This window comes from Triturus cristatus, chromosome 7, assembly GCF_964204655.1.
Source record: "Triturus cristatus chromosome 7, aTriCri1.1, whole genome shotgun sequence".
In the NCBI taxonomy this organism is placed as follows: Eukaryota; Metazoa; Chordata; class Amphibia; order Caudata; family Salamandridae; genus Triturus; species Triturus cristatus.
The window spans coordinates 1,211,773,732-1,211,795,228 of NC_140590.1; the positions used below are offsets into that span (position 1 = coordinate 1,211,773,732).

At 46.9% G+C, this 21,497-nt stretch overlaps 1 protein-coding gene across 1 annotated transcript; it reads left to right on the top strand.

Moving 5' to 3' along the window:
- Nucleotides 1-5,721: 5,721 nt before the first annotated feature.
- On the top strand, nt 5,722-15,990 carry LOC146811624 (hemoglobin subunit beta-2-like). Its single transcript, XM_085615087.1, has 3 exons — nt 5,722-5,875; nt 15,580-15,631; nt 15,717-15,990. The coding sequence occupies exons 1-3, from the start codon at nt 5,784-5,786 to the stop codon at nt 15,843-15,845; spliced, it is 273 nt and encodes a 90-aa protein (XP_085471213.1). The 5' UTR covers nt 5,722-5,783; the 3' UTR covers nt 15,846-15,990.
- Nucleotides 15,991-21,497: the final 5,507 nt, after the last annotated feature.

Here is a 21,497-nt window from a genome sequence, read left to right on the forward strand (position 1 = left end):
ATACACTAAAAGCATAACATGACAAGAGCCTCATGTTCTTGAGAACACTCAGCAACATGGCGCCTCAGTATATTGTCTGAAGGCGTACGGCTGTTGATAGTTACTTCAAAATGAAATTCGGTATGGAATTTACCCAATTCGAACCCCTCCTCAGTCAACAACTTTGGCCTCTATTGCACCAGAATGAGAGGACAAACATGGCAGAGGGTGGAAGGGATGTAAAGACAGACAAAAGGTGCATTGTACAATCCCCTCAATAAGCAAACCAACGAAAAACCACGTAGTCCATCATCCACCCAACATTCTGGCCAGCCCTGCATCCAACCCCTTGCAGACAAAACCCCCACATGACCTTTGGCCATTGTGCGGTGTGGGGCCGGCCACAGGTCTGGCCCTGCTCCTGACTCTTGCTAGTGCTCAAACACACCCTCTGCACCTAAGCCATGGCAAGCGGGGGATGGGCGCAAGGCCTGGGTGTAATTTTAAAGTAAGGCAGACCAACTGACTTTGTCAAAGGTTCAGAACACCAACCTATAAAAAGTGGTCCAATTGGCTTTATGAAGTCAGGATATTGTTGTTGTTTGAGTCAGGATATCAACATATATAAAGTATATGTATTGTCTTTAATAGAAAATTACCAAAAGGTTTGATGAAATGTACATTTCAATAATTCATACAGTGTAATGTTTAATAAAAGTGCCGGTCATAAAACACGTAATAAAGCCTAATTCAAAACAGCATCAGCATGTCTTTGAACCTTTCCAACATGTTTCAAGCTAAAAAGTGCAGCCATGGAACCCATTACAAGGGGGCGCTGCACTCCAGCTGGAGAGCATAGAGCTCCAGCTAGGGTTGCTTTAAAACATTATGGGAAGCTCTCCTGCGGTCATGGTTTTCATGATCCAGGAGACTTACTGTTTTTTTTTTTTAATGTTGCTGGCAGCCTGCTTCACACCCTGAATGCTGCCACAACATTAAAATAAATGCTTGGTGGTGTCACAGCCTCTTCTAGGGACACCTCCTAACTCCCCCAAAAAGTTTGAAGAGCCCTTCCAGGGTATTATGGGGTGCTCTGTGTAAGGAACAGTTGAGCGGCTTCTGCCACTCTCTTATTATTCATTTTTTTAATATCTTTTTTCGGGTGTCCCTGTGCCCACTCAAGACATCTACATATTAAATATTTGTTCGGGACTGCAGGGATCCCACGGGCCCTTGCGGCACTGTCGGCTGAATGCAAGCTGCCCCATGCGCCGCGTAGGAGCCAGCAATATTTGGTCTTTTAAAAAAAAAAAAAACATATTGGAGTGTCCTGGTGCCATTCGGGACACCCACAGCATTATGATTCTCTTTGGGGCCGCAGGGGATTCCCAATATCCAAACAGCCCCACCGAATCCTTGCAAGCGGACTTGTGGACCGCACAAAAGCTGACAATATTTCCTTACATTAAAAAAAAACAGTGGGGTACCCTGGTGCTCACCCGGGCCACCCCACAACATGTCACACATTAAGGGCTTTGGGGTAATTCCATGGCCCACTGCCCCACTGCAAGTGCAGTTTTCTTTTGCTCTCCCTCGGTGGGAACAATTCTTAAGTTTCCCTGCTTGCCAAAGCACGGCCACAGAGAAACTAAGCTTTCTGCTTCTGTCATGTGGGAGCACATTTGTTTTCCCTGCCCACATGCTCACCGGCAGAGAATCTAAGGTGTTCTTGAGATGTGGATTCCTTGGACACTACAACTGAGCCAGCCCTGGGGGCTAAGGTCCTTGGGGCCATAGAATGATTCAGGAAGGTGGGCTGTATGCCCCTCTCCCCTTCAATATAAATGTTGGCGTCTTTCCCTCATGCAATTTCCATAGGAATATTAAACAGCGATACCCAAAAGCAGCTGAAGCGAATTCCACCAAATTTTGCAGAAAGCTATATCTTAACACAGAAAGTGTACTTTGTGTGATTTGGTGTAAATCAGTTCATTAGTTGTTGAGAAATTAATGTTCAAAATGTATGTATTTTCCAGTTAACTATAACTTGTAAATTACAGTGGTTTTTAGAGTTTAAAATGTAAAATTTCAATTGACATTTCCACCTAACTATAACGTCACCTTAATCTTTGTTTTTTTCAGTGAATCTAGATTTATATCTATATAGCTAGCTATACATATAGATATATAGCTTCACTTAATTTCACAAAGTAGTAAAATGGTTAGGATTGTTGCCCCTGCAGAATTTTTTAGGTGCTAGACTTGGGTCCATTGCTCGCTGCTGTGCCACTGGATTCAAGCTAGCCTGGCTGATTAGGGGTGATACCCCGAAACGGGTCTCAGGATGCTTGTTTCCAGTCCAGGGAGGACCTGGCCTGGCAGTTCGGGCTGGACTGTTCCCATGAGGACCAGGGTCAAGACTGATTTGCATATGGCTCGGTCCAAACTGGGATGGAATGGTGAGCAAAGGAAAGATGGATTTCACCCAGATCTCTTGACTGGAGGTAAATGTTTGATTTGTTCAGCATTCCGTCCATCACTTGTTTGCACAGCAGTATCCTATAAGAGGGCAGAACTTTTTGGACACTGTCACACAGAAAGGAGATTCCACTATGAAGAGCTCCGTGCGTGCTAATATTCTGAAAGAGGGCAGAACCTGCTGCCTGCAGTCACCCAGGCAGGGCATTCCACTAAGAAGAGCTCTGAGCATGCTAACATCCTGTGGGAGTGCAGAAAATGCTGTACTTTGTCACAAACAGAGGGCGCTAAAGTGAGAACAGCTCGGTGCATGGTAATATCCTGTAAGAGGGTAGGACCTGCTGCAAGCTGCCACAAAGAGAAGACATTCTAAGAGGGAAGAGCTGAGCTCAAGCTAATATTCTGTAAGAGGGCAGAAACTGCTGCACATTCTCACATAGAGAAGACACTCCAATATGACGAGCTCCATGCATGCGAATATCCTACAAAAGGGCAGAACCTGTTGGACCGTCACGCAGAAAGGAGATTCCACTATTTGATTTTGATTTGATTAGGTACTTATAAAGCGCATCTGTCATTCTGCGAGGAGTATCCTGGTGCTGAATTGGTTTGGAGGTGAGAGAGGACTATCAAGGTACTAGATGAGAGCTAGGCATGCTTCGTCTGGGGCACTAAAAACCCAAGTCTTCAGGGCCTTCCTGAAAAGAGTTTCTGAATTAAATAGCCTTAGATGAGATAAAAGTAAATTCCAGGCTTTGGCCCCGAGGAAGGCCACTGTCTGCCCTCCTTTCAATTTATATCTAAAAGTGGGGGGTTTGAGCCGGTTTGCTTAGGATGACCTGAGAGATCTTGTTGTGGTGTAAGGAGCAAATCGTGCTGCAAGATACTTGGGTCCCAAGTTGAGCCTGGCTCTATAGGTGATCAGGAGAATTTTGAAGCGAATTCTCTTGTGCACTGGGAGCCAATGAAGACTATTTAAAGCTGCGGAGGCTGAGGATCTTCGTGGGAGTTTAAGCACTAACCGCGCTGTCGCGTGTTGAACTACCTGTAACTTCTTTAAAATAGCTTTATTAACTCCCGCGAGAAGACTATTACAATAATCCAAGCGCGAGAGAATCAAAGCCACTGCCACTGATTTCCTTGCATCCAGTGGGAGAAAGTTAAAAAGAAATGTTTGGGACTTGATGAGGCTGAAGCATGTCTCTGCTACCGCTGTGGCATGTGGCAAGAAAGAGAGTGCTGCATCAAATTGTACCCCCAAATTCTTGGCCACCTTCACCACATCTGGCGGAGGAGTAGCTCCCTCAGGCCACCATTTAGATGGCTGGAAAAGGACATCTTTCCCTATCGGGAGTATTTCTGTTTTGTCCGCGTTGCATCTGAGATGGCTATTCCTCATCCACTGGAGAACAGCAGATAGGCAACTTCTAAAATTGGACTCAGCATCTGTGGTGGTATTATCTATTGAAAGGATCATCTGGGTATCTTCTGCATATGAAGTGACTTCTATCCCAAATGATCCAATCAGGGAGATGAGCGGGGTCATATTTATATATTAAACAATAATGGGCTCAATGAAGATCCCTGCGGGACCCCTGCTGTTAAGTTGCGTTCTGCTGAAAGGAACGTACCCAGGGTAACCGCTTTTCTGAGGTTAGAGAGAAATGATTTGATCCTTTCCAACACAATGCCCGATATGCCGCTGCATTCGAGATGCTTCAAAATAATTTTGTGTGAAATGGTATCGAACGCAGCCGACAAGAAGAGGTCAGTGCATGCTAATATTCTGTAAGAGGGTAGAAGCTGCTGCACACTGTCACCCAGAAAGAGGACATAGTGGGAAGAGTTCCAAGGATGCAAATATTCTGTAAGAGGGCAGGGCCTGCTGCACATTCTCACAAAGAGAAAACATTCCACTATCAAGAGGTCTGTGCATGTGAATATCCTGTAAGCAGACAGAACCTGCCGCAAGCTGCCACAGAGAAAGGACGTTCTTGTTGGAAGAGCTATGCACATGCTAATATCCTATACGAGGGCAGAAACTGTTGGACACTGTGACGCAGAAAGGAGATTCCACTATGAAGAGCTCCATGCATGTTAATATCCTGTAACAGGTCAGAACCTGCTGCACATTCTCAAATAGAGAAGACATTCCACTATGAAAAGCTCATGCATGTGAATATCCTGTAAGAGGACAGAACCTGATGCACACTGTCACTTGAAGAGAGGTCATTCTAGTTGGAAGAGCTCCTTGCATGCTAATATCCTATAAGAGGGCAGAACATGCTTCACACTGTCACTCAGAGAGAGGAAACGTCAGTGGGAAGAGTTCCTGTGATGCTAGTATTCTCTAAGAGGACAGAACCTGCTGTGTCACCCAGAGACAGGACATTCCAGTGGGAAGAGTTCCTTGCATGCTAATATCCTGTAAGAGGGCAGAGCCTGCTTCACACTGTCATCCAGAGACAAGTCATTCCGATGGGAAGAGCGTAAGGCTAACTATTTCTAAGATGATTGCAAACACCTCCTCGCACAGGGACACAGAGAAAGACATACATTGAATGCAGTGCTTTATTTGAACCGGTGGTTTCCGGTGCTCAGCACATGCACTTAATTATCAACAATGGCGCTTGTAACAGTCCGCCACAAGGTGGCATTGTCTGGCTGATTAAGAGATGACCACAGCAACTATTCGTTATTAATTCAATACACATTAAAATGGCTAATCCTGGCTGCCTGAGCTATTATGGCTTTGTGGGCCTGAAATAGTCCGAATTGCCACACTTGTAGGATTGTGATGGTTAGTAGTTGTGTTGTTATTAGCATTGGCAGCATTGCATGTGTGGTGCAAGCTGCATGGGCCTCCTGACGAGAGCCTGGCTCTTATTTTTTTTTTTTTACAATTTAACCACCGCTGGAATGTAATACCCCAAAAAGAACATACACTTCCAGCTACACCAATTCATTGCCATAGAGAGAACCTATCTCAACACTAACTCTTACATCGATATCAGTCCTTCAACTGATCACCACCGAGCATTCACTTCAGACCCAGCAGCGCCAGCAGTCTTTTGGCCCGGTCTGAGTGCAGGAATCTGGCAACGTGATGAATGAAGCGTAAAACCTGCTTCAAGATGGCGTCAAAAAAGGGTTGAGTGGGAAGGGTGGCGAGTCTGGCTGAGGAGATAAGAGGGCCCAGCGGACTCAGCGGAATGAAAACTTGGCTGCTTGCCCTATAAATCTCAGAGGGCCTGGCAGGCCGTCAGCAGCAGCAGCTTCCAGCAGCAGACTCAGGCTCAGCCAATCTCCAGACACCGCCAGCAAAGATGGTCCAGTGGACAGCAGAAGAGAAGGCCGCCATCGCCGCTGTGTGGGCACAGGGGGACGTGGCAGCTGATGGGCAAGAAACCCTGTCCAGGTATTTACTGCCATCTGTTGTGTCACTCCATGCCCATCCATCCTTAACTTCAATATTCGCTGATCTTACTCACTCTCTTAATTCATAAAATCTCTTGATTTTCAAGCCTTATCTCTGTCCACTCAGATTACCTTTCTATTTATCATCTCTCCTCTAGACTCTCTATGGCTTTTTGTTTGCCCCCAGGCCTATTTTGGGCTAAAATGGCGTGCTTTCCAACTGTGATGGTGGTGGCTGCAAAGTTCGGTGCCTTGGCTCGGGCATGCTATGTTTACAGAGCCAGTGTGCCACGAGGTTGGTTTGTTGTTGCAACCTCAAGTGAATTCGAGTGCACGCGATGGCTCTGGTGTAGCCCAGATGATCTTAGCTGGATGCTTGAAACAGAATGTGGACATTAACAGCTGTTATCCGCCCTCCCGCGGATTTGGCCCAAACCACAGGCAAGGGCCCATAATGAAGGCAGGGTAATTAAAGTCGTTTTGCCCTGCAGTTAAACCCATGGGGATTCCTAGCAAATGGCCACTATCGGACTATTACCACTGCCTTCTAGCGGTGTTGAGGGGGCTACGCTCTTGTTCTCCACCAAACATAATGCTCCCTTTGTGGCTATAACATAGGTGTTACCCTACCTCCGCTGGTCTGCAACTTGGGTCCATTTCTACAGGGAGGGTAATTAACAGTAGTTATTGCCTACGGGCTCAAGAACACTTAAATATTGAAAAACATTAGATCAATATACCACTATAATACTGAAGAACTGTAGGTTTGGCTAGTGAGTCTATCGGCCATCGCAAACTAACATGCCTACCATGCACCAGCCATTTAACATTCGAAATAGGCTGCATCCAGTAACGGTCTATTTTTGTAATTTGGAAAATGCTCCTGATGGACAGAACAAAATCATCTTGACTCTTTCAGCAGAGTTCTAGTGTTTCCCAGCTCCATGCGTGAGTAGCTCATCCAGTCCAAGTTTTATCCTTGATTTTTAGGTCTCGCCTTGCTATCGCGTAAGCGATTGCAAAGCGAGACTATAGAATACGGGTTTCAAAAGTGCTCCCAAAAAGCGGATTGCATGGCTAGCACGCGCACAATCACGCGCATCGTGCCGCCATGCAATCCGCCTTTTGGGAGCACTTCAAAGGGTCCGCTCCGCCGGGCTTGTTTTTCTTTTTTTTTTAAACTTCAAGCGCGAGGCGCGCGTGCGGCCAATGCTTGTTTTCTCAGATCTTGATTAGTGCTTCACTTTCACGTCTGCGCCCCTCTGGTGGAGGGGTGTGACAGCATCCCGCTGCCACGCTCTGGCCTCTCACTGATGCTCAGCATCCACACACACAAATGAAAACAGACAGGCGCAACTGTGTGTTGTCAGGTGCGGTGATAATAGAGAGATTCCTGCCTGGGCCGCGCGCTTATTTCCTTGAGGCAACGTATATCAGGGCAGAAGCAGAAAACCTGTTCCTTTCAGACACTCCAAATAACACAATCATAGCTCCACCCAAGGGGTCTTGCACGCTCCGAGCCAGTGTTAACTCTGTGAGCTTAGAAGCCCCCTCGCTAGGCATGCTGTAGTAGCTGTAAACCCTGAGAGCACTCGCACGCACGTGCACTAACCGTTGATGCACACTGCCTGCACCTGAAACGGCCGGTCACACCGATTGCCCACACACGATAACTATTGCAGGCGAGTCCGCTCCTGCAACCTGCCGTTAATAAAGTGAGTGCAGGTGTGAAGCAACAAGCTCGCAGTGCCCTGGCCAAATGCGTTCCTCCAATCATAGATTAAAACCACATCCCTTTAAAATAAATAAGTTATAGACAATGTCACTATGTGTATTTTATAAACGCTTAATGCTGGACAACCTGTCTCTGAGCCAAGGCAAAAAGGAGGTAATGGCCCATAGGGAGATTAAGCTATTTGACCAGGGTCACACGTTATTGACTGAGACGCCAGGATTAGCTCAAATGTATGATGCACAATCTAGTAGTTTCTGAAGCACGTCTCATCCACACCTCCACTTGCTTACAAACTGCTCTCACGGCTCAGCGCCACGACGCTGTGACGGCAGACCGCTAGGCGCTGAGCAGCTGCCTCGGTGCCCGCAGCACCCCCGCGACCGCCCGAGTCCAGGAGTCTCGTGAAGACCGGCAGCAGCAAAAGTACACAATCCGCGGTCTGGAAATAAAACGGCTTTAAAATGAAAAAAAAAAGAGCTTGACACCTACCTTTTCCCGCAGGAAGTCGGACCTGGGAGCTCTGCACCGTGCCCTGCCCGCCGATGCCAACGTCTGCGGCTCTCTGCCCACCAAGCCAGCGAGGAGGTGGAGAGGGCTGGTGGCTGGGGAAGAGGGAAGCGATCAGAGTGTCATCAGAGACGCGGTCTCGCACTCACGGAGGACGGCTGAGGCTTCCCCGGCGCAGCGCGCTCCAGAAAGCTCCCAGTTATTTTATACGCTGAATCGAAACCACTGCGCATTGGCAGCACACAGGGCTACCGGCTGCAACCTCAGTACTGCTGCGTACCGAGAGGGTGGCAGGACCGAGAATCCCATTACCAGCTGCGCGCATTCAAATGTAGCGCGTATGGTGGGCAAAACTGCTCCAGGCACATAATGCCAGTCATAAATACTATGGAATCTCAACTAAATGGCACCCGTTAACGATCTGAAAATGTTGAAAGGCGGAGCGGGGTGCGCTGGCATTTGAACCTGTGCCACGGCGAGGACTGTTGCGTGTTGAGTAGCTCGGCTTTCTGTAGCTGAAAACGGATGTAAGAAAATAAACGTAAGAGAGGGCTCTGCTTTGTCGCATGACTATTTACTGAGCGCATGATAAGAAGCAGAGCACTATCTCGAAATGCGCTGCCTCGCTAAGCCACTGTTTTTGCATAATACGATTTATGTACCGCATGCAGCGGCGCGTGCTATTGTAAATACACGGTTTTATGATTAAGCCGAGCAAATGGCGCTTATGTTATCTATCGCCTTTAGAAGGCTTGAGATTATTGTGCTAGTAGTAAAACAGTCGTAATTTAAAGAGGAGCGCGTGCAAACAGTGGCAGCTCTAGTACTGCCTGCACAAAAGCAGCATATTTTGTTACATAGTGCAGAACCGTGTGACGTGTGCAGAGATATCAGACGCCAGACTGACAGGCACTGCAAACCATCGGCCCCACGTGCACAGAGGCGATTACCTGCCTCAAGTACACTGAGACACTAGTGCTCACCGGATAGCCGTACTGCTGCTTGCAACATGTGCACGCGGCAGTCCTATTGTACCTGCTCCGGGGACACAGAAGCGGCAGGACTGCCTGGAAAAGGCAACCCAAGGCAGCGTGACTCCCCGGACAGCAGTGCTATGAGCTGCACCGCGTGCACAAAGCACTGCAAGGCTACCAGGACAAAGCAGCTGTACCTGCGCCACTTTGTAAACAAGGTTCACCTGACACAATAGACCTCTCTGTACAGAGGTGCACCAGGACTACCAGTACCATATGTACAGCCAGTGCGCGACTATCCGCATCATGTGTACACACACAGCAGCACTGCTTGCACCCGTTCCAAAGCGGCATGCAGGCTTCCAGTACCATGGCCACAGGCACTGGAAGGCATTGTACTACCCCCAAAAGATGAACTGATACAAAAAAAGAATCCCTTCACAGCAGTTGTACCATGTGCACAGGCACTGGAGACAAACTGCAACCGGTGCAAAAGCACAGCGCCTCACCTACACCAGTTCCACAGAGGCATAGGCGCTTCGTGTACTGTAATACATTGGAGTATTATTTTAGGAGGTTGGGAACCCACCTCAAACAAAAAATCACAATCCTCGTCAGGGTGAACCACTAAAGTCACTTCTGTTAGCTTGGATCAAGGTAACTAGGCTTAGCTTTCAGGCAATGTGTAAAGTATTTATGGTACGGTCAAAAAGTTATAATGTGAAAAAAACAACACAAAAACAATCCCAAACCAATGTGGGAAATTTGAAAATCTTTTTATAAATAAAATGACATAAAAAGAACAAAAAATCTGAGCTGAAGATATGAATTTGTAAGGTTTGTTTTCAAAATAGCGCATAAACGCACAAAGTGCCAACCACTGGGGCCAGGGTTGTCCAGTGGAAAGTTTATCTTCTGACTTAGAAACATTTGTGGAGAAAAAGTAGTAGTCGACAATTCATCGGCGGGGCAAGCTGTAAGTTAGATCCAAAGTGGGCCGATACCAGCAGGTTGCCGAAGAACGGGGTAACGGTGGGTTGTTGATGAAAGTGAGAAAGTTCTAAGCAGGCGAAGTCTAAAGTCCATGCCCAGGAAGACCTAGACGTCGATCAAACGGTCCTCGGTGTCGGTACCGATGAGGCCATCTACGCTCGGACTTAAAAACCTTTCTGGAAGTCGGATCTCCTTCAACCACGCAATCTCTCATGTTGGGTCCAATCAGCAAATCAAAGGCTGCAACTTCGACTGCGATCCTAGTCTCTATCGGTTCTCCAGGCACAAAGCTGGAAAAAAGTTTTAAAGTCCCACTTCTTGCAGTTTAGAGACATAACGAGTAACTTGGGGAGCACTACTAGGGAGTAAGGATTCACTCGAACACGGGCCAGCAGTACAGTTCATAGCAGGCCAAGCTGAACTGGTCATCTGGGCAGTTGCAGGAAAAGAGGCCCTTGGAAGCTTGTTGTGTCCCCGTAGCTCAAACAGGAGGTCAGCCATCTGACCCTTGGAGTCACTTCAATGCCACGAGGTCCAGTCTTCCTTCTCGTTTTCAGACAAGAGGCAAGTTCTTCTTCTAATATTCACAGGTACAGGAGTGTACCAGGGGGTACTGGGGATGCCACATTTTGACCAGTGCAAACCTGTGGATGGAGAAAACTCCTGGCCACTCCCTATCCAATGGGGTAAAAGTTCCCAGGAGTGGCTTTGCCCATGTTTCCAGCACTTCCTATGTGTGTTACTGTAAGTTATCCCACTGTACCCCTCTTTTCCTAAATCCATTGTGGCACAACCTTTCTCCCCTTGGTCAGCGCTCTCTGTGCCCACCCAGAGGTGTGGCTATGATAGCAGCAAACCCTTTCTTGGGGTCACTCCAAACTAGTTCAGGGGCAAACCCCCTCCCACAGGGTTTGGGGCCAGGTTTTCTAAGACAAACAAGCATTTGCAATGCAATAGGTCTCGCATTTACATGAGTTTAAGCTATTGGCATTGTAAATGACAATGCCTTTTATTTTATGCTTTAAAAACCAAAACATAAATATAAGGCATTGTCATTTACAATGCCAATAGCTCAAACTCACGTAAATGCGAGACCTATTGCATTGCAAATGCTTGTTAGGGCATGTGGCCTCGTTCATCCCATTATAAAATTAGGACTACAAGTCCCAGAATGCAAGGGCAACATGTGAACTAGATGAGCCACTCATGCTTGGACCTGGGAAACTTGAGAGCTATGGATCCAATGCCTAATCAGGGTTCAAAACACTTTTCCTGGATAATTGGACAGAAGCTAACCAGTAATTTATCTGCCTAAAAGCAGCACGTGCTCCCTTCAGAACAGTCCTGTTAGAGCTCCGAAGCACCAGCAGTGGCATTTTGTACATTCAGGGCTCTATGAGTGGCACAGAACCCTGCAGTGGAGGTTCCCTCCAGCCGAGTGCTCTCCAGGGCTGGACTGGCTGTAGCCGGGCACCGGGCGTTTTCAATGTGGGCCGGAAGGGTGTGAGACAGTTTTGGACCGGTAGGGGCCATTTTTGGTACAGGGGGTCGGTTTTGCATCAGTGCTGCAATATCTGCCCCATCCACTAAAAGCAGCAGCAGTGTATCCCACCACCCCACGCCCACCCCCCCTGGTGCTTTCCTTTGAGCAGTGTCTTGCCACCTGACAGGCTCCAGCACCAAAGGGCCGCAGCTACGTTAGTGTTCTAGGCCTCTCACAGCGTGGGGCCCCAACAGCAGCGCCCTCTGAGTGCCCTGTGAGTTTTAGAACACCCAGTGGTGTGTCGCCTCGAGCAGCAGTGTGCCAGAGTTCAGGATCCAGCAGCGTGAGCACCCTGCAGTTTTGTCTCCTGCTTCAAAGTCCTACCAGTTCTCCCAGCAGTGTGGTCTGTAACCCCACAGAGTATGCTTCCCCCCGCAGAGCCAGCTATCTCTTGCAGCATGTCCTGCCTCAAGCACCATGGCCTCCCTCCAGCAGGGGGCGCTCCTCTTTGGAAGTGCATGTTTCCTCCAGAGCAGGGGTTTCCAACCTTTCGTGTGATAATAGCTACTTATGTTCAAATGAAATCATTGCGAGCTATTAATATTTATAGTGTTGTAAAAATGGCCATTTCAGACAAGATTACAAAAGTGGCCAGCCTATACAAGGTCACCAGAAGTGATAGCCTCAGTGCATCAGCCAGGGTTGCCAGCAGTAATTTTAAAAAGGCTCTGTCTGTTTGGAATGCTTCTACGTAGGAAATACATGCCAGTCACAGCGTAGGGCCCCTGGCACAGAAGTGATATCAGTAATAATTCTCCTCACACGATTTCTCACTCAAAAATCAGCTTTAAATATATTTTGGCAATTCAGCCATTTTCTTCGAACATCAGCTTATGAGTTCTGAAAATAATTTTTTTGTCTTGAATATTCGATTTTGCCATACATACAGTAATTCAAAGCAAAAGGCTCCAATTCAGTAGCCTGGGATGTACAGAGGAGAGCTACTTACAGGTAGTTGGAGAGCTCCCAGTAGCTTATGAGCTACTCTTGGAAGAAGCCTGCTCCCGAGTGTTCCTTAACTCCAGCACTGTGCACTCCCTGAAGGATGTGTCCTCCCTGCAACCATGTACGCCCCAGAGTGTTTGTTCCCCACAGCAGTTTGCATTCCTTTCAGCAGTGTGACCATCACCCAACGGGACCCTTACACCAGCACTGCACCCCTTCATTTGTGAGCGTTCCCTCCAGTACTGTAACCCCAGTCTAGCATTCATCAGTGCTTAATTTTTACTGGTGTTTGTCGGGGCTCAGCACTTGCTCTTGTGTTTTTTTTTTTAACTCAGGCACATTTTTATGACATCCCACCACATGGTGGCACTGTACATCTATAATTAAACAGAGAACATTAGCTGCATATTTAATCATTCAATGTATATTAAAAAAATAAAATACCAGTATGTCCAGGCCATTCTTACAGCTTTGGGTGACCCAGAGTATTCCAAATTGTCAGATTTGCCAGAGTGTGATGGTCAGCAGGTAGCTTTGGTATTGTCATTTGCCACCACTAACAGTCGCAGTGAATATGTAGTGGCATCCTGAGGTATATATTGGCCATGGCACTTATTAGTATTATTATTATTATTTTTACAAATTAAGCATGAGTAGTCTGACCTGCCTCCGGCAGTGATGACATTTAAACATGAGACATGCTACTTAACAAGAATGTTAATGTCCCGAAAGGCCCCCTGTAGGCCGATATAAGCATTTCTGCAATGGGCATTGTGTTGGGTAGGTGGAAGCCATGAGGTCTGCCTGAAGGGAGAATTTAGATCCCGTGGGAGAGTTGGATAGTAGAGATGGGGTACGCTGTTGGCCAACCATGGTATGCGACCCTGGAAGGTCACTTCTTGGGGTGGTCCCAGTGCAGGGACACGCTCAAGGACTGCGAAGAGCTTGAATAGTGGAGGGCACTAGACTTCCCTGAACAAGTGATGCACGTCTCTGGTGGAAATCAGCTTGCACCACTCTTCAATGGAGTAGAATGACCATGGGATCTGTGAGGTAACATAGCACGTGGCACCCAAGAAGAAGAACAGCAGGCAGGCAACAGACATAAGGCACAATATAAAGACAGGACTCCTACAGCTGGATTAGTACATTAAAGCAGCCCTTCTGCCATACTATTGGTCCTTAGAGACAAGTTACCCGATGGATCTGGTTCATGGGGATTTCTAGCAAAGGACCAACCTTGGAGTGTTGTATGGGAGTATCTATTGTTATGAGTGGATGAGTGCTTTATTTGTAGCAATCAAACAAACAAACAAATAAACAAACAAACAAACAAATAAATAAATAAATAAATAAGTAAATAGAGTAAATAAGTAGGTGCAGGCGTCCAGAGTTCTTAGAAGCATGCAGCCAGCTCTACCAAATGCCAGGTTGCGGAATAATCAAGATGGTTCTTCCTTAGTTGCTTGTTCCTCGTTCTTTCACCACCCTGCATTTCCTGTCTCCTTCTCCCTTTCTTGGAGATTCTTCTCTCTTCTTCCTTCCACTGTCACTGTCTCCGTATGTTTCGCTACCTCCTTTCTCCCTTTTCAGCCTTTCTCTCTCTTACTCTGGGCCAAAATGTGATGATAAAGAATCCGTCCTGGGCCACACAAATGAAAGCAGGTGACCGCCACCTGCAACCACCGGTGCAAATGAAGCACAAGATCCCCTTAGGTAACCTGTAGACCCACACAATGCACGCATATTAGCTTCTACCAGTCTCGTGGGTGGCCAGGAGAAAGTGGGCACTCCTTAGGGTCACGTGGAATGGGCCTAAAGACAGCATTGCAATGTGCAGTGTTTCATTTGCCACTGTAGGTGAAATGCATGCTGGTCCCAGAGACCTTCCAGATTTCCTTCTAAGACGTCATTAGAGGGTGGGGTGGTCACCAGGGTGGATTCTATCCTACAGAGAAGGCGAGAAGTGCCTCGAGGCATCGCCCTCACACCACACTGCGGCACTCAACACATCAGGCAACGAAAGGTCACTCCTGCTTACAGCACGTGTTGCATCATTCCTGCCCGTGCCTCCTGGGATGGGAGCACCGAAGTATTATATCTGGGCCCATATATTTATAAACAAAGTCCTATATTTTATTTTACCGGAAAAATGCCACCCCATGAATGTTCCATCCAGCACAGTGAGATCTTCCATGGTTTTTGCTGAAGGTTCCCAGGTTTCATCACACTTGTACAGGAAGCGGCTGATTCTCTGTCTTGCATTCTTGCTTTTGGAACAGTATCCATTCCTCTCTGTTCTATGCTTGACTGGCTTACATTTAGTGACCATTTAAAGTCCTTGCTTTCCCTTCTTCACGAGAAAAAAAGACTAAGAGAGTGTGTGATAGCAAGGAAAAGAGTGATGCAGACGGTGAGAGAAGAATCATAAAGAGAATTCTTGAGTATGAAAAAAAGTTGAATGTGTGAGCGAGATAAGAGATTCAGAATGTGTGTGAAGGAGGCACTGCACAACTCAGGCCCCACCTACATGAACAGTCGCATCACCTTCCATCAACCACAACAACACTTCTGCCTCACAGGACTCCTATTTGCACACATCCCAAGCATACACAGAACCAGATCGGGATGACGAGCGCTCTCTTACATCACTCCTAAAGCATGGAATGACCTCCCACTCCGTATTTGAGCCTCCCCCTCTCTTCTTGAATTCTGCAAGAACCTGAAGATTTGGCTTTTCATTGAACCAACCTACCATTGGCAGGGCTAGGCCCACACACTTGCTCAGCGTCAGGATACCCTTGCAGGTGAGTGTGCTTTATAAATAAATAACATAACATAACAAGAGAGCAATAGACGGAGACAGAGAGACAGTGTGTGTGTGTTTGAGAGAGAGAGAGAGAGAGAGAGAGAGAGAGAGAGAGAAAGGGGATCTAGCACTCCTATGAGGACCATCCCTAGGAACAAAGATCATCTTTTATCATTTTTGTGGCTCTTGGATTGGACAGATGTCTAGCTTTCGGTTTTGTCTTTAATGGTGAAAAAACAATGGCTTTCTCTGTAATGAAGTCTCTTGTTTTCTGCTTTTCGTGTTTCTCTGCCTGTGACACCATCATTAACAGTCCCTTTTGTTTTTCCTCCTCAGCTCCTTGGAAACTGCCTGGTGATCGTCTTGGCCTGCAAGCTGGGAGCCGCCTTCACCCCTGAGGTGCACGCGGCCTGGGAGAAGTTCCTGACAGTGTCCTGCGCTGCTCTGTCCAGGCACTACCACTAGAGGACACTCTGTGCATACACTTTAGACACCAGTCTGTGGGTGGTGGTCTGTTAAGGTAGTCTGTGGACAGCACACCGTGTGTTGCTTACCGCATGCGTTTGGGGTTGCATCTGGAAATGTGTGAACATCAATAAAGAGAATTGGTTTCCCTGCAGCCACCTGTATCTTACTTATTTTGCTCCTTTAAAACAAAATAGATTATTTGTGACTTTTGCTTATTACTTCCACATAATGCACAATCTCAGATAAACAGTTCCGCTTCACAACACTGTTACCCCGGCAACAGCTTAAAGGTCCCTGTGCACTTAAAGATATCAGTGTAGAATCAGTAGGTTTCTTTCTCTCAGTCTTTAACCTAGCTGCTATCTGAAATCAGACCTGCTACACTGCATGTCAGTCCATCATGACCACCAGTAGCTTCACGGCTGCATCGCCGATCCTAATTCCAAAGCACTTAAGAACTGCATATTGCTTTATGGCCCATTTCAAGTAGCATTGAGCATATAGACAGCAAATGTTAAACTGATGTTTCACCATTCCCCTATCAGCTCATTGCAAAAAGTGTGGACCATTGGAACATGAAGAATTCTAGTCTTACCACTCAGGTGCCCCAATATCAAGATGATAGTAAACAGTTTAGTATTGCCAACAAGAGTTATCGTCAATAAAGAGGGGCATCAGTAACTTTGAGGGGACTGAGCGCAGGATCGCGAGTTAATACCTGAAGGTCCTCTGAAAATTAGGAATTCCTTGGGATTCAGGAATACCACACCCGTTTCCTGTGGAATTTTCCCATTTTCCCCAGAACTTTGCCCAAACATTTCAGCTGATTTAGTAGTTAAAATGTCTGAATTAAAACACAACAGAACCACCATGTTTCCACAGATCTCATAACTCTGATGAGGCCACGGTCGCGAGTTGATCCCTAAAGGTCCTCTGAAAATTAGGAATTCCCAGGGAATCAGGAATACCACACCTGGTTCCTGTGGTCATTCCCTGTTTCCCCCAGAGTTTCGCAGGAACATTTCAGATGATTCTAGTAGTCAAAATGTCTGAGTCGAACACAACAGATCCACCATGTTCCAGCAGATCTCATAACTCTGATGAGGCCAGTAACTCCTGCTAATTGTGGGAGGGTGCCGTACAGTAGACAATTCACATGCCAGAGATTGGTCCAATCCAATGGAACATAATGGGAAAGGATATGAACAAGAATGGGTTGAAATTAGACAAGAAAACATATCATACGGAAATATGTAGATAAGTAGGTCAGTTATCAAAAAAATATGTATGCTGTCAGGTCCAAACAAATAAATATATGATTTGATCAGATTAAATAAACAGTCTTTAAACTTAGATCAACTTGTAAAAACAGCTTGGTTTGCACTATAAAGTCAGCCAAGACCACGTCTTGGCAATACATTGACAAAGAATACGCTACATGAACACGAGAGGACGCAGAAATTTAAAATATCTTTTGCTTTGACTCATATTACTAATGGCACTGAATGAGTAAGTAGGACCCTGAGAATTCTTCCCCCTTCCATCCATCTGTTCAATCAACCATTCACCCATCCTTTCATCGGTCCTTACATCCTTTCATTTTTCCATCCGTTCATGCTTTCATCTTTCCGCTTTCCTTCTTGCCCTTTCCTTCAACTCTTCTTTTCACCTTTCTTCAATTCTTTCTTTTCTTCATTTACTGTTTCTTTCACACCGCCATACTTCACCCTCATATTTAACCTTCCTTGTTTCTTTTTTACCTTTCTCTTCCCACCAGACCCAGTGGCAACCACCACTCTAGCTGACAAAGTCGGAAGGTTCACTATTCTATTGTACATTAACTACTTTATAGAGTGTATGTCCTCCTAAATGCACCGTTGATGGACAGAAAATTAGGGTAATATTTTTCAAAATGTCACGCTGCTCAGCGCAACAAGTCACCTTGCTGTGGTGCATGACAGGGAAAGGGCAGGAATGCGCCATATTGAAAAGAATATGGCACCTTCCTGCCTTTGTCCCTGCGCTGGCGCCGTCATGGTGCAAAGGTACCTGCGTTGTAAGGAGGATTGTCTTTGTACAGGAAGGGGCATCTTCCTGCACATAAACAATCCCTTGAGGCATGTACCTCTTTCTTTGTATTCTGCAGAATGCGGAACACATAGTAAGAGGAAGCAACAGGGAGAAATAAAGATATTTTTTCTCGTTATGCCTCACCTGGGAAGGCGTACCATTTTGGCACATTCCCACGTCTACCACTTTTGGTAAATCAGGCATGCATCAAAATCCATGGGAGTTGCGTGGGATCACCCATGAATTGCCCATGGAACGCCTTCCTAGAGCGATTTGCACTGCCTTGCTTTACACTGGTTTTATGAAGCTGGTCAGGGGCATGCAAGGTGACCTTCCGTGGCTTCAAAAATCACATTTTGGGCTTGTGCTGTGCATGCATCATGTTGCGTGGTTCAAGCACGACACAGCCCCAGCCATAAATATGCCCAGGGCCGGCTTTAGGGTGGTGCGACCGGTGCCACCACACCGGGTGCTGGCCTCCTGGGAGCGCCGTGTTTGCAAGTTTATTATGTTTCGAAAGCGCCTGCTGCAGTGTTTCTTTCCTTAGCAATTACCAGGCCTCACAAAACTGTCAAGATAACTTCTGTGATTAATGTCCTTCTAGGAGAGAGATCTGAGTTTTGTAAAGTTGAGGTTTTGACTTATGTGAAGTTAGTGCAGAGGGTTAATATGCCTGCTGCAAAGAACCTGTACCAAGTAGATTACAGAGTGCATATAATGTAAACAGATCAGCAGGTGATCTATTAACTTTTATCATAAAACTTCATACACACTACGAAGTATACATTAAAACATTGATTAATGTTGCAAAAAGCGTAAATTTGGCTTAAAATAGATTCTTATTATTAGAGAAAACTCCCAACTGTGCTGTTTCTTTTTCGACTCCGAGTTTGTGCTTCTCCTGACCAAGCACTCTCAAAATATACTGCCTACCAGTATGGATGGCATGTGACTCCTACACTTTTAGGGGCACATGCATCAACGAATACAGCGATCGCAAACGGGCAGATTCGCAGAATCTGCCCCTTTGCGACCAGTATTTTTGCATTTGGGATGCATCAACCCAAATGCAAATTCGCAATTTAAGTAATCGCAAAATTTGTGATTACTTAAATTGCGAATACATTTAGGGAATCGCAAATTGCGATTCCCTAAATGCAATGCATGATGCAATTCTAAGTTGCGAATTCTCAATTAGGGATTGCAAATTACCATCAATTTGAACATGATGGTAATTTGCAAAAACTTTGAAAAATACACTAAAGTGAATTTTGCAAAGTTTCATGTTACACACACACGTGCCCTTGGGGCATGTATGTGCGCAACATGTGGTAACATCTCAATTTCAGGGGTGCAACAGGGTGTCCTTTTGGCACCCTTGCACCCTTAAATTGCATGCGCAATTTGCGAGTACCTATTTGGTACTCGCAAAATTGCGCATGCAATTAGGCCCATAGGAATGAATGAGTAGCTATTCCTTAATTGCGACTCGCAATTTGCGAGTCGCAATTAAAGAATATGTAGGAATCGCAATGTTTTTTGCAATTCCTACATGCATAGGGATTTGCAAGTCCTAAATAGCGATTTCTTAAAATTCGCTATTTAGGATTTGCAAATCCTGAGTTTGATGCATGTGGTCCTTAGTCCTTTGGCTTATGTAACATTTCCGATACACTAATTTACACATGTATGATTGATTATCTCTGTGCAATGTGTGTGATGCAAAGTGTTCTGACACCCTACACTGGTATGAGTGGCGCTATATAACTAATGCATCTGATAGTGAGTGGTTTGGAGACTTGGTCACTGTTAAAGGGTGCTAGTGAGAGAGTCTGTGGTGGAGGTGGTCTTTGCGGGGGCGCCAACAAACATTGTCGCACAGGGCGCCACCAGCGCTAAAGCCGGCCCTGAATATGCCCCTGTTGGACTTGGCCCCTAAAGACCTCTTTGCTGGGAGCTTTTTGCTCCATTTCTTTGTGTCTCCAGGACTTTACAGAGACTTCATGCAGCCGTTTTTGCGCCCTGGGAGCACTATGGTGCTTTATTTCTTTGAGGAGCGCTGGATCGTGGCAGCACTGGGCTGCACGTCACCTTAGAGGGAGGGAATCCCCAGAGTAGGGATTCCCCCGCATTTGCCTTGTCGAGCGGGAGCCCACACCGCTTCATCTTGTTTCTAAATTGCGGGTGCCCACCCCGCGATTGTGCTTGAATTTGGAGAGAGCCTACCCCTCTTACAGAAGAAAATCACCGCCGCGGCCCGAGCTGCATTTAAAAATCATCACCCAGCCCGCGGCCCGCCTGGTTGTGGGCGGGGCCGCGGGACGGAAGCAGAAGTGCCGCCATTTTGACAGGAGGAAGTCCCGGAGCCTCGCAGGCTCCACCAGAGAAGTCCCGGTTCCGAGATGGGGGACCGGGCGAAGACCGGCGCATCGAGGGACGGGGCTCTCATGAGGTGAGAGAGCCCCACCATGACCGCAAGTGCAGGAAGTCCCAGTCCCAGGAGAGGGACCGGGCGAAGAGAGAGCCGGTGAGTGGTGCTGCCTGTGGGGAAGAGGGGACCTAGGCACCAATACCGGCGCCTACTGCCTGAGCGGCCCCACATGGCAGTGGGCCGCTCCAACGGTTGGGGCAGTATTTGTTTCTAGAGTGCTACTGCGCTCCAGCTTCGGGGGCATTTCCTTGGTGTTCGGTGCGAGGCACCGAGTCAGAGCGGCCCCGTGTGTGCAGTGGGCCGCTCCAACGCTTGGACCCGATTGTTTCTGAGCCGGCGTGGCTCCAACGAGACGGGCAAAATTGTTTATAGAGCCTAGAGGGCTCCGACGTCCCCCGCATTGTTTGTTTTAAGAGTGCTAGTGCGCTCCTAAGTGACTAAGGCAAATTAATTGTTTCTAGAGCCAGGAGAGGCTCCAACTTGGTCGATGTGTATGTTTTCAGAGCCCTGAGTGGCTCCAGCACGTGTGCCAGTTTGTTCTTTGAGCCTAGATGGCTCCAACGGTTGGCGCATATAACTTTCAGGAGCCAGTGTGCTCCAGGGGACATGGTGGGTGTAGAGCCTGGGTGGCTCCAACATTCTTGGATACTATTTGCCTTCCACAGCTGCGCAGCACTTAGTGCCAGCTGCAGCGTTTAGGCCCTGTTCTTGTCCCCAGCTGCCCAGCAAGTAGTGGGCAGCTGCTACGTTTAGGTTTTGGCGCAACCTGGACTCTGATGTGATTTTGGTGCTAGGAAATGTACTGTGTAGTATGTTTTGCGCACCCTGTGTTCATGCTTATGGGGTTAGGAAATGTACTGTGTATAGTATGTTTTGCGCACCCTGTATTTCATACCTCTAGATAGGATTTCTGCCTAGGAGGTTGTTTTACCTGTTTAGGTTGATGTTAGGGAGAATGTACTTCCCTGTGCAATGTGCGCCCCTAGAGTAGATGTACTTAGGTGGTTAGGTCTAATACGTTAGACTGATGAGAAATTGCATAAATGTGTTTATGCCCCTGTGATGGATGCAGGATAGGTTTTATATCTGATGCTAGTGTGATGACGCTGAGGTCATTATTGCGCCAGTAGTTACTGGTTGTGCTCTAC